The 12314-nt window shown below is 39.1% G+C and overlaps 1 protein-coding gene across 2 annotated transcripts in view; it reads left to right on the forward strand.

Moving 5' to 3' along the window:
* The window catches only part of AFF4 (ALF transcription elongation factor 4), a 105604-nt gene that overhangs the window by 73804 nt on the left and 19486 nt on the right, over positions 1-12314 (forward strand). For both annotated transcript variants that reach the window (XM_066278337.1, XM_066278336.1), the window contains exons 9-13: positions 1085-1122; positions 1247-1409; positions 2287-3201; positions 6246-6334; positions 6941-7181. In XM_066278337.1, coding sequence (XP_066134434.1) covers positions 1085-1122; positions 1247-1409; positions 2287-3201; positions 6246-6334; positions 6941-7181 — 1446 coding nt within the window. The remainder of the gene's footprint in view (positions 1-1084; positions 1123-1246; positions 1410-2286; positions 3202-6245; positions 6335-6940; positions 7182-12314) is intronic.

The raw sequence follows: 12314 nt of genomic DNA on the forward strand, positions 1-12314 counted from the left end.
CTCTGTCTCTCTCTTCCCCTCCCGCAGCCAAGGCTCCATTGGAGCAAAAGATGACCCGGGCGCTGGGGATGGCTCCTTTGCCTTTGCCCCAGGCGCTAGAGTGGCTCTGGTCGAGACAGAGCAACGCCCCCTGGTGGGCGTGCCGGGTGGATCCCGGTCGGGCGCATGCGGGAGTCTGTCTCCCCGTTTCCAGCTGCAGAAAAATACAAAAAAAAAAAGCAAATGTACTTCTTGTTTCCATAAATTGGTTATCAAACAAAGATGATTTTAAGTTAATAAAACTAACTGGAACTAAATTCTTTTCTTTTTTTCCTTTTTTTTTTTTTTTGTATTTTTCTGAAGTGAGAAGCAGGGAGGCAGAGAGACAGACTCCTGCATGTGCCCAACTGGGATCCACCTGGCATGTCCACCAGGGAGCGATGCTCTGCCCATCTGGGGTGTAGCTGTGTTGCAACTGGAGCCATTCTAGCGCCTAAGGTGGAGGCCATGGAGCCATCCTCAGCATCCGGGCCAACTTTGCTCCAGTGGATTCTTGGCTGCGGGAAGGGATGAGAGAGACAGAGAGAAAGGAGAGGGGGAAGGGTGCAGAAGCAGATGGGCGCTTCTCCTGTGTGCCCTGGCTGGGAATCGAACCCAGGACTTCCACATGCTGGGCCGATGCGCTACCACTGAGCCAACCGGCCAGGACCACTAATATCATTCTTTGGAAAAAACAAACAAAAACCCCCACCTCACTCCCCGGGGTCAGCGAGCATGAAAAAACTCACTACTCAAAGGTTAAACCTCCATTTTCTGTTCTATTTTTAAAAAATTGGCTTTTCATTAATGCTATGAATCAGAACATACTCATGATATATGAGGTTATTGACTTGAACTATATATTTTAACAAAGTCTTTCATTTTATCCTGACAATTAGTTATTCTTTAGGTTAAAACAGTATGTTGTGTTAAGTAAACATTGGTACATACACTAGAGAAACCAGTTTTTCTATGAATTGTTCAGATATTATCAGATCTTGTTTACATTAAGCAGATAGGGTGCTATTTATTCATTCATGGATTTCTTCTCATGTCTTAATTTTAGGATTGTGATAAGACAATGCCAAGGAATACACCGGGAAGGTAGTCATTCTTTTATTTCTTAAAATTGGTTGCCAGATTTGAGTGTTGTCATTTAAAAAAAAAGAAAACAAAAAGACCCCCCAGAAAGCATCCTTTGGTTATTTATATGTTTTATCTCTTTTAGTAACTCTGAACCTTCACACCATAATAGTGAAGGAGCAGATAACTCCAGGGATGATTCTAGCAGCCACAGTGGATCTGAAAGCAGCTCTGGATCTGACTCAGAGAGTGAAAGTAGTTCCAGTGACAGTGAGGCCAACGAGCCATCTCAGAGTGCATCTCCGGAGGTGAGAGGCAGGCAGGGGTACTTCCATAGGCCCACTCAAATGCCCTGGTGGTGGCCAGTTGAAACATGATTCAAATATAAAAGGTGAAAGAACAAAGGTTACATATTCTAACAAAAAGAAACTGATCATGTATCTTGGAAGAAACCTAGGTACTTTGGTTTTCTTGTTATTTGAACAAACATTTGGTCAAGGGTAAGAGCTACCTGATTAAAAATCTCTGTTGGTAACTACACCATTTGTTTACTAAATGGTATTTTAAAATTGTGCCTTTGAAGATGGATTCCTGATAGGAATATTCGATATGTAAGGCCATATATAACATTAAGCTTATTTTCTCATTCAAGTAATTAGAGCTAATAGTTAATATTTAGTCCTTTGCTTTGGTTCTGTCAGAATTATTAAAAACAAATACCTTTGTGGAGTTGGGCATTGTGTTTTTCCTGTTCCTGAGACTGTAAAGAAGGGAGAAAGCTTCAGTTTTTTTGTTTGTTTTAAGTGAGAGGAGAGGATATAGTAAGATAAATCCCTACATGTGCTCTGACTAGGATTCATCCAGCAACCCCTTTCTAGGGCCAATGCTCAAATCAACCAAGCTATTTTTAGTGCCTGAGGCTGATGTGTTCGAATCAGCCAAGCTATCCTCAGCACCTGGGGCCAATGCTCAAACAAGTTGATTCACTGGCTGTGGGTGGAGAATAGAGAGAGAGATAGAAGAGGGAGGGGGAGAGAAGCAGATGGTTGCTTCCCATGTGTGCCCTGACCGGGAATCAAATCTGGGACATCCACACACCAGGCTGACACTCTATCCACTGAGCCACCAGCCAGGGCCGAAAAGCTTTGATGTTGAAAAAAGTGTGCTTATTTCTCTTTCTTTCAGCCTGAACCACCACCAACAAATAAATGGCAACTTGATAATTGGTTGAATAAAGTAAATCCACATAAAGTGTCACCAGCTTCTTCTGTGGACAGTAACATCCCATCATCTCAAGGCTATAAAAAGGAAGGCCGAGAGCAGGGCGCTGGTAATAGCTACACTGATCCAGTTGGACCTAAAGAAACGAGTTCCATTGCTCCTGGACGAGACTCCAAAACTGCCCAAAAGGGATCAGAAAGTGGACGTGGGAGGCAGAAGTCTCCTGCACAGAGTGACAGTACGACACAGAGGAGAACTGTAGGCAAAAAACAACCCAAAAAGGCTGAGAAGGCAGCTGCTGAAGAGCCTCGTGGAGGCTTAAAGATAGAAAGTGAGACCCCCATTGACATGGCTACCAGCATGCCCTCCAGCAGACACAAAGCAGCCACCAAAGGCTCGAGGAAACCCAACATCAAAAAAGAATCCAAATCTTCCCCTCGCCCTTCAGAGAAAAAGAAATACAAGTCAACAAGTAAGTCTTCCCAGAAATCAAGGGAAATCATAGAAACAGATACCTCATCCTCAGATTCAGATGAAAGCGAGAGCCTTCCTCCTTCCTCACAAACTCCTAAGTACCCTGAGAGTAATAGGACTCCCATTAAACCCTCCTCAGTGGAGGAAGAAGATAGCCTTTTTCGGCAACGAATGTTCTCTCCTATGGAAGAGAAGGAACTTCTTTCACCTCTTAGTGAGCCTGATGACAGGTATCCACTTATTGTGAAGATTGACCTGAATCTCTTGACTAGAATACCAGGAAAGCCTTACAAAGAAACAGAGCCACCCAAGGGAGAAAAGAAAAATGTGCCAGAGAAGCACACAAGAGAGGCTCAGAAACAAACCTCAGAAAAAGTTTCCAACAAAGGCAAGAGGAAACATAAGGTTTGTAAATGGTTTTGTGGTTGTTTTTGTTTTTAAACAATCTAAAATGCAGTGGAAATCTAAATAAAAAAGTGGAAATCTAAATAAAAAATAACTAGTTGAGTCATAACTATGAGGGAAATAGAGGGTGAGCCCAAGGCTCAGTTGAGGTTACAGATAGAACAGTCGCCTAAGGACCACTGTGGCTCTGCCTTTCTCCTTTGGTAAAGCAGCATGGTTTCTGTCCATCCCAGATGAGCCAGTGCTTCTGTTCAGAGTGTCAGCCAGTACAGCGGTGCGAGTGAAGCAGAGGTTGCAAACTAGCCTTCACAGCATTCACTCTCCAACTTTTGGTATGAAATGTCTTTAGTTGGGATATGTACACTCTGGTTGTCAGATTTCTGTCTCATACCCAGACCAAATCACACTTTTAAATTATTCCAGCTAAAAAGCTGGCTCATCGAGTTTGACAAGTCCTTAAGAATTTGTCCAAACTACTGTACATAACTAGGCCCAGCTCTTTCCATTTCAAACACCCACATCTGCTGGCACATAGCCAGCTCTCATTTCTCAATACTTCCCAGATAATTCGGATTTAGAAATAAAGCCTTTTCTTAGACCCAGGAAATGTGAAAACTCATAGATGTCCATAATTGGAGGATAATAGACATAAAATGGGAAGAGCTGAATAACATATTTAGATAGAAATTCTTTGACAAAAACAGCTTGATCTTTTTAGTTTTAAGTGAGGAATTTTTAGAGCAAAGTAAATTTTAATAATCTGTTTTGAAGAATAGCAAACAAAACTCCAATCCCAGTTGACCTTGGGATTTCACATAGGGGTACAAGAGGATATGTATCATTTTCTTAAAATGAAGTGAGTCAGAGGTTTTCCCTCCCATACAGTATTATGTGCAGATGATGAGGTATATTTGGACAAACTAGAATAATAATATCTCTCTTTGTATCTTCATAAGTTGAATATATTTTAAAACATGAATATCTAGAAAATTGAAGCTTATTACATGATTTCAGGGCTATAGCTAGTGACTTTCCACTATTGTAGTACAGGGATGCTTTATTCAACCAGTAAGCTATTTAGGGCTTACTGTAGCCCACAGCCTTGGATTGTTGGATGTGGTTATGGGACTTAATTCATAGAATTACATGAAATAAGAGCTTATATATGATAGTCTCTGCTCCTTAGAAAACTAAGGTATGGAATAAAAAGATGGTCCTTTTGTGCTTAACAAGTATTACATGTTCTTTATAAGATTTTCAAATGTTTAAAATAATATATAAAAGAGAAAATGAAGGTCCTTTTTATTCTTCTGTTTAAAAAGATACTACTTAAAAGAAAACATCCCCGTCCTCTAAAAGAAGTGCCCCATATTTCTCCCTTCCTTACAGCTCACTGGTATATATTCTTCCCAAGTTTTCTATATCAGTATTTGTAAGTCAAAGTTTGATTTTTTAAAAATATATAGCACCAGGATGTATTTTTCACTTGGTGATGATTTTTGAGCTTGGTGGCTTTGGTAAAATTAAATGTCAGGTAATTTCTAAAGATAAAGGAGATGACACTGAGGGGAGACCCAGCCAAAGGCAATGGGGATGTCCATTCCTTATTCTCATGTTTTCCTGTGTTCATCTTTAGTCATTTGCGTAGGGCAGTGATTTTCAACTTTTTTCATCTCATGGCACAAATAAACTAAGAACCAGAACTCTCTAACATACCAAAAAATATATTTTTTGTTGATATGATTTAAAAAAAGTATAATTTTGATCCATTCACACCGGATGGCTATTGTATTGGTTGTTCATTTTTTTATTTGACAATCTAAGGGAAAAGAGGTCAGTGCCTCTGACTAAATAGGTATTGCATGTTTTAAAAATTCTTGTGGCACACCAGTTGAAAATTGCTGGTGTGGCGAATGGACCCTTTTGTTATGTTAGAATGTGTGTAGTCTTGTGCCTTGATATTTAAAGCAAATATTAAATACGAAAACTTAGATTCACCCAGGGAAGTAGCTTTGGCAATTATAGATGCACCCATAGCTTTTGTTTAGCAAAAATTGGTTTTCAAAAATCGTTAAGCTTGGCTTACAATAAAAAAGATGAATAGTAACAAATGTTGAAGATGTGGAGAATTTGGAATTTTCAAACAGTGCTGGTGAGAATGTAAAATGATGTAGCATCTTTGAAACAGTTTGATAGCTCCTCAAAAAGTTATGCACAGGGTTATTTTATGTCTCAGTAATTCCACCTTTTCATATACATACCCAAGAGAAATGAAAACATGTCTACACAACAACTGATATTTGAATGTTCTGAGCAATATTATTCACGTTAGCTAAAAGGTGGAGAACAACCACATGGCCATCAGCTGACAAATGATAAATACAAGTGGTTTATATATATAATGGAGTATATTCAGCCATAGAAAAGAATGAAGTACTGATACAATATGGATGAACCTTAAAAATGTTTTGCTATGTGAACAGAGCCAGACACAGAATGCCACCAATATTACATGATTCCATTTATATGAAATGTCTAGGATAGGCAAATTTATAAAGACAAAATATGTAGATTAATGATTGCTAGTGTCTGGGGGTGGAGACAGTGAGAAGTGACTGCTAATGAGTACAGGGTGTCTTTTTGAGATGATGAAAATGTTCTAACATTGGTTGTGATAATGATTGCACAACTCTTTGGGTATGCTAAAAGCCATTGAACTGTGCACTTTTAAAATAGTGAATTTGATGATATGTTAATCATTATGTCCTTATAATTTTACTCCCTGCCCCTTGAAATCATTAGTCTATAAAGATGTCTAAAAGACTACAGGAACTTTAATATTTGGGCTCTTTTTATCTAAAATGAGAGAGTTATCCTAAGCCTTAAAACCTAATTCAGTAAACATTGTTTAGATGAATTCTTAAATTTTATATTTGTCTTCCTGCTGAAGTCTATCAGGGATAGACTTTGGGAGTGACTAGTTCTGGGAACTAAAATTAGATGAATAAAGTTAAACCTAGCAGCTCTTTTTGTTTTTCATCCAGAATGAAGATGATAACCGAGCCAATGAGAGCAAGAAACCCAAAACAGAGGACAAGAATTCAGTAGGCCACAAGCCATCCAATAACAGAGAGTATGTTCCCAAAACATGTTACATGTGTGTTAATATATGCATGTCATTTGCTGTTGGGTACTTTATAACCTGGTCTTAGAATGTTCCTTTTAGTATATACATGTATGCACATACATATACCAAATAGTGGGAGTTTTGGCTTTGAGCTGGTATGGATGGAAAGCATTTAAGATTAAGTCACTTTTTCCTCTGATTTTCTTTTAGTGGAGTAGGGGTGAATATATGATACGATAAGAATTTAAAGTGAGGCTTTCTGGCTAGATGACAAGCTTATTCGTAACTTAAAAGAGACTAACTGCTCATTTATGAGCATTAGTATCTTCACTCACCTTTCATCTTTTTGTTTGGTTATTCAACCAGTATTTATCATATACTTGTTTTATGGCAGACCAAGGGTTTGGCACTGAGTACACAACCATGTGGGGGGAAAGCCAGACAAAGATGCATGCCTTTGTGAAATTTATAGTTTCGTTTTGCAGAAATCATGTGTCCTAGTAATCTCATAGGGAAAAATAAATTTGTCTTGAAAGCAAGCAAAGAAAAATAAGAAAACTCCATTCCTCCATGACTGTGTGAAGGAATGAGGGCATTTGTTTGGTTTGGCAGGTCATCTAAGCAGTGTGTGGCGAAAGAAAAAGATTTGTTACCTTCTCCTGCGGGGCCTGTTCCTTCAAAAGATCCAAAAACAGAGCATAGCTCTCGGAAGAGGACTATTAGTCAGTCTTCGTCCTTGAAGTCAAGTAATAACAGCAACAAGGAGAATAGTGGCAGCAGCAAAAACAGCTCCTCCACATCAAAGCAGAAAAAAACTGAAGGGAAGACTTCTAGTAGCTCTAAAGAGGTCAAGGTAAGACACTGGGAGCCCGAGTCTTTTGAAAATCAGTCTCATTGCCATGTGACTTTAAAAATTCTGTGAACAGCCTGACCAGGCAGTAGTGCAGTGTCGACTGGGATGTGGAAGACCCAGGTTCAAGACTCTGAGGTCGCCAGCTTGAGCCGGGCTCATCTGGTTTGAGCCAGGTTCACCAGCTTGAGCCCAAGGTTGCTGGCTTGAGCAAGGGGTCACTCGGTCTGCTGTAGCCCCCCGGTCAAGGCACATATGAGAAGTCAATCAATGAACAACTAAGGTGCTGCAACAAAGAATTGATGTTTCTCATCTCTCCCTTCCTGTCTGTCTGTCCTCTCTGACTCTGTCTCTGCCACAAAAAAAAGAAAAAAAAAATTCTGTAAACATCTCATTAAATTTATAGGCCTGGCCTGACCAGGTGGTGGCGCAGTGGATAGAGCGTCGGACTGGGATGCGGAAGGACCCAGGTTCAAGACCCCGAGGTCGCCAGCTTGAGCACGGGCTCATCTGGCTTGAGCAAAGAGCTCACCAGCTTGGACCCAAGGTCGCTGGCTCCAGCAGGGGGTTACTTGGTCTGCTGAAGGCCCGCGGTCAAGGCACATGTGAGAAAGCAATCAATGAACAACTAAGAAGTCGCAATGCGCAACGAGAAACTGATGATTGATTCTTCTCATCTCTCTCCGTTCCTGTCTGTCTGTCCCTGTCTATCTCTGCCTCTGTAAAAAACAAAAAAAAACAAAACAAAACAAAAAAAAAATTATAGGCCTGTGCATTTTTATGCTCAAAATGTTATGTTCTTGGTAATAAACTTATGCATTTATCTGAGACCAAGAAAGCAGCAAGTCAGCTGGACACATGCCTAGGAATTAAGATAGAAACCCATAATTGAAAAAGTTGGTTGTGGAAAAACAGTTTATGTACTATGATTTAATCATAAATAGCTCCAGTTGCTTCTCTATGGTTTGAAATTGGCTTTGAATTTTTTTAAATTGAATTTTATAAGCAAATTATATTATGTAAAGTGACAAAGCAACCATTTGTCTTTAATTTATGAAGAAAAAATATTCTTTTAACTGAGCTAACACTGGAATTATTCCTAGAGCATAATCATGGGACAGTCTCCCATATGCGCCCAGACTGGGATCCACCCTACAACCCCCATCTATGGCTGATGCTTGGACCTTCCAAGCTATTCTCAACACCTGGGCCTGATGCTCAAACCAGTTGAGCCAATGGCTGCAAGAAGGGAGGAGGATGAGAAGTGAGAGCGGGAGAGGAAGAGAAGCTGACAGTCGCTTCTCATGTGTGCCCTGACCGGGGATAGAACCCGGTTAGCCATATGTCCATATGCTGGCCGACACACTTTCCACTGAACCAGCCTGCCAGGGCTAGGGATATTCTTTGTGTAGGTGGATGGAATTGTTTTACCAGGTTATTTACATTGCTTTCTAAATTGTTTTGATCCAGGAGCAAGCTCACTGACAAAATTAAGAAAATTTACCAAATACCTAGCTTTTGAAGAATATAATTTACTGGATTATTACTTTTAACTTAATTAAGCAAAGGTTTGATAGTTGAAAAATCAGACTAAGGCAATTAAGTCTTTTAAATTGAGGAAATTTTAAATGTGTATGTACCACATCTCAAATGGAGATATTCAGAAGGCCATTTTTCCAGCTGGGCACTCTTCTGTAGTAGTTTGTTTGTTTGTTTTATTCAAGCCATGGCTGCAGGAGAAGAAAGAGAGAGAAATGAGAGGGGAAGGAATGGAGAAGTAGATGGATGCTTCTCCTGTATGTCCTGACAGGAAATCGAACCTGGGAGATCCACATGCTGGACCAATACTTGACCACTGAGCTAACTGGCCAGGGCCTGTAGTAGTTTAGAGAGTCCTAGTATCCTTTAAGTATAGGATTTTGAGGCCTATATGCTTATTTCTTAAAACCTATTATCTTTTTTATTTTTTTAAGCACTCATTGAATAAGCTTACCTGCTTATTTGGCTTATATATATTATCTCATAGGTAAAACTCACTGCCTGTGTGTCTCTTCCTTATCAGTTTATCAGCTTCTTGAAAGCAAGATTTGTATCTTTTTTAAAAAATTAAATTTAATGGGTTGACATTGATCAATAAGAGTGTATAGGTTTCAAGTAAACATTTCTATAGCATTTAAACTGTTGATTTCACTTTTATCTATGTCCATGAGTCTCAGTTTTATATCCCACCTGTGTGTGAAATCATACAGTTCTTAGCTTTTTCTGATTTACTTACTTCACTCAGTATGTTCTCAAGGTCCATCCATGTTACCATAACTGGCAATAATATGTCATCATTTCTTATGGTTGTATTGTATATATGTGCCATCGCTCTATCCACGAGCCTCCAGCCAGGGCCCTATTCTTAATTTTTTGAGCAACCACTATATTGTCTTCTATAATGGCTGTACCAGTTTACATTCCCACTAGCAGTGAGCAAGGGTCCTTTTTCTCCACAGCATCTCCAACACTTGTTATTACCTGTCCTGTTGATAGCAGCCAATCTAACAGGTATGAGTTTGATAGCAGCCAATCTAACGGGTGTGAGGTGATATCTCATTGTAGTTTTGATTGGCATTTCTCTAATAGCTAGCAGAGATGAACATCTTTTCATGTATCATTCATTGTTTGTATGTGTTCATGAGAGAAGTATCTGTTCAGGTCCTTTTCCCATTTTTTAATTGGATTGTTTGCTTGTTTATTGCTGAGCTTTGTGAGTTCTTTATATATTTGGAATATTAACCTCTTAATCAGAGCTGTTGTTTGTAAATATCATCTCCCATTTAGTTGGCTACCTTTTTGTTTTGTTGTCGGTTTTTGTTGCCATGCAAAAGCTTTTTAGTTTGATACAGTCCCATTCATTTATTTTTGCCTTTACTTTCCTTACCTTTGGGATAAAATTCATAAAATATTCTCTACAGCCAAGATCCATAAGTTTAGTACCTATATTTTCTATTATGTAATTTATTGATTCAGTTCTTATATTTAGGTCTTTGATCCATTTTGAATTAATCTTTGTGCAGGGGGACAAGGTGTAGTCAAGTTTCATGCTTTTCTGTATGGCTAATTTTCCCAGCACTATTTATTGAAGAGGCTTTTATTTCTCCATTGTATGTTTTTGGCTCTTTTATTAAAGATTATTTGTCCATACATATGTGGTTTTATTTTGGGGCTCTCAATTCTGTTCCATTGGTAGGATTTGTATCTTGTTTATGTTTTCTCCAGGGTTAATTTTATTGGGTACTCCAGAAATAATTTGTTGGATCAAATGTAGTTTTTTGGTACTCTGTTGTTATCAACCAACTATAAAATAGAAGCACTGATAACTTTCACTTCAAGATCTTATAGCACTTACAATTGTTAAAATTGTTACTGTTAGTCTTGGCTATTTTCAGTATAAATAATTACATATGGATTTATTAAAGAAAAATCTTTCGTTAGAAAATATGCTATTAGCCCTGGCCGGTTGGCTCAGTGGTAGAGCATCGGCCTGGCGTGCAGAAGTCCCGGGTTCAATTCCCGGCCAGGGCACACAGGAGAAGCACCCATCTGCTTCTCCACCCCTCCCCCTCTCCTTCCTCTCTGTCTCTCTCTTCCCCTCCTGCAGCGATGCTCCATTGGAGCTGGGAATGGCTCCTTGGCCTCTGCCCCAGGCGCTAGAGTGGCTCTGGTCGCAACAGAGCGACGCCCCGGAGGGGCAGAGCATCGCCCCCTGGTGGGCGTGCCAGGTGGATCCCGGTCGGACGCATGTGGGAGTCTGACTGTCTCTCCCTGTTTCCAGCTTCAGAAAAATACAAAAAAAAAAAAAAGAAAGAAAGAAAGAAAGAAAATATGCTATTCTATCAATTAAAGAAAAATTAACTAATATGGCAAACCAAAATTATATGTAATTTTTATTTTGTTTTTCTAGATTTTTGCTTGTATTATCAAATTTTTGAAAATGCCATACAGGTAGCTGTTCAATATAGTGTCTTACTATGATTTTGATCTCTATAACATCTATTTATGTTCCTTTTACATTCTTAATATTAGCTATTTGCCATCTCTTTTTTCCTTGATCCAGTCTCATCAGAAGCTTATTTTACTTCTCTTTTATAAAAACAGCATTTGTTTTTGATTCTCTGTAGTTTATTTTGTTTTCTGTTTCAATAATTTATAACATTATGTGTGTTACTTTTCCAAGGGGAGACAGAGAGACAGACTCCCGCATGTTCCCCGACCAGACTCCACCCAGCAAACCCTGTCTGGGGCCTATGCTCTGCCCATCTAGGGCCATGATCACACCAAGCTATTTTTAGCGCCTGAGGCCGAAGCTCCATGGAGCCATCCTCAGCGCTAGGACCTATGTGCTCAAACCAATTGAGACATGGGCTGAGGAAGGGGAAGAGAGAGAGAGAGAGAGAGAGAGAGAGAGAGAGAGAGAGAGAGAGAAAGAAGAGAAGAGAAGAGAAGAGAAGAGAAGAGAAGAGAAGAGAGAAGAGAAGAGAGAGGAGGAAGGGTAGAGAAACAGATGGTCTCTTCTCCTGTGTGCCCTGACCAGGAATTGAACCTTTGACATCCACACACTGGGCTCACATTCTACCACTGTAACAACCGGCTAGGGCCTTCATTAATTTATACTCTTATCTTTATAATTTCCTTTCTTATTCTTTTTTTTTTTGCTGTTCTGTTTACTAACTTTTAGAGATGGCTACTTCATAAATTTTTAAATTAATTTTAAACCTTCTTTCTGTAGTGTAAGCAGTTAGACAGTATATTTCCTTCTAAAGGCTGCTTTAGCTACATCATACAATATTTGTTATATAATATTTTTATAATGCAGTTTTATATGTTTCTAATTTTCATTGTGATTTCATCTTTGACTAAAGAGTTATTTAAATGTGTGTTCCTCAGTTTCCAAACAGAGAGGTTTTCTAGTTATCTTTTGGTTATTCTTTTTATCTAAATTGCATTGGAACTGGAGAGTGGTCTGCATGGTAGCAATCTTAAAATTTGTTAGGATTTGTCTGGAAAATTTTTCTAATCTGTATTTTCTTGAAAAGAATGTGCCGTATTTCCCCATGTATAAGACGCACCTTAATCTGGGGGCCCAAAATT

This window comes from Saccopteryx bilineata, chromosome 4 (assembly GCF_036850765.1).
Source record: "Saccopteryx bilineata isolate mSacBil1 chromosome 4, mSacBil1_pri_phased_curated, whole genome shotgun sequence".
NCBI classification, from domain to species: Eukaryota; Metazoa; Chordata; class Mammalia; order Chiroptera; family Emballonuridae; genus Saccopteryx; species Saccopteryx bilineata.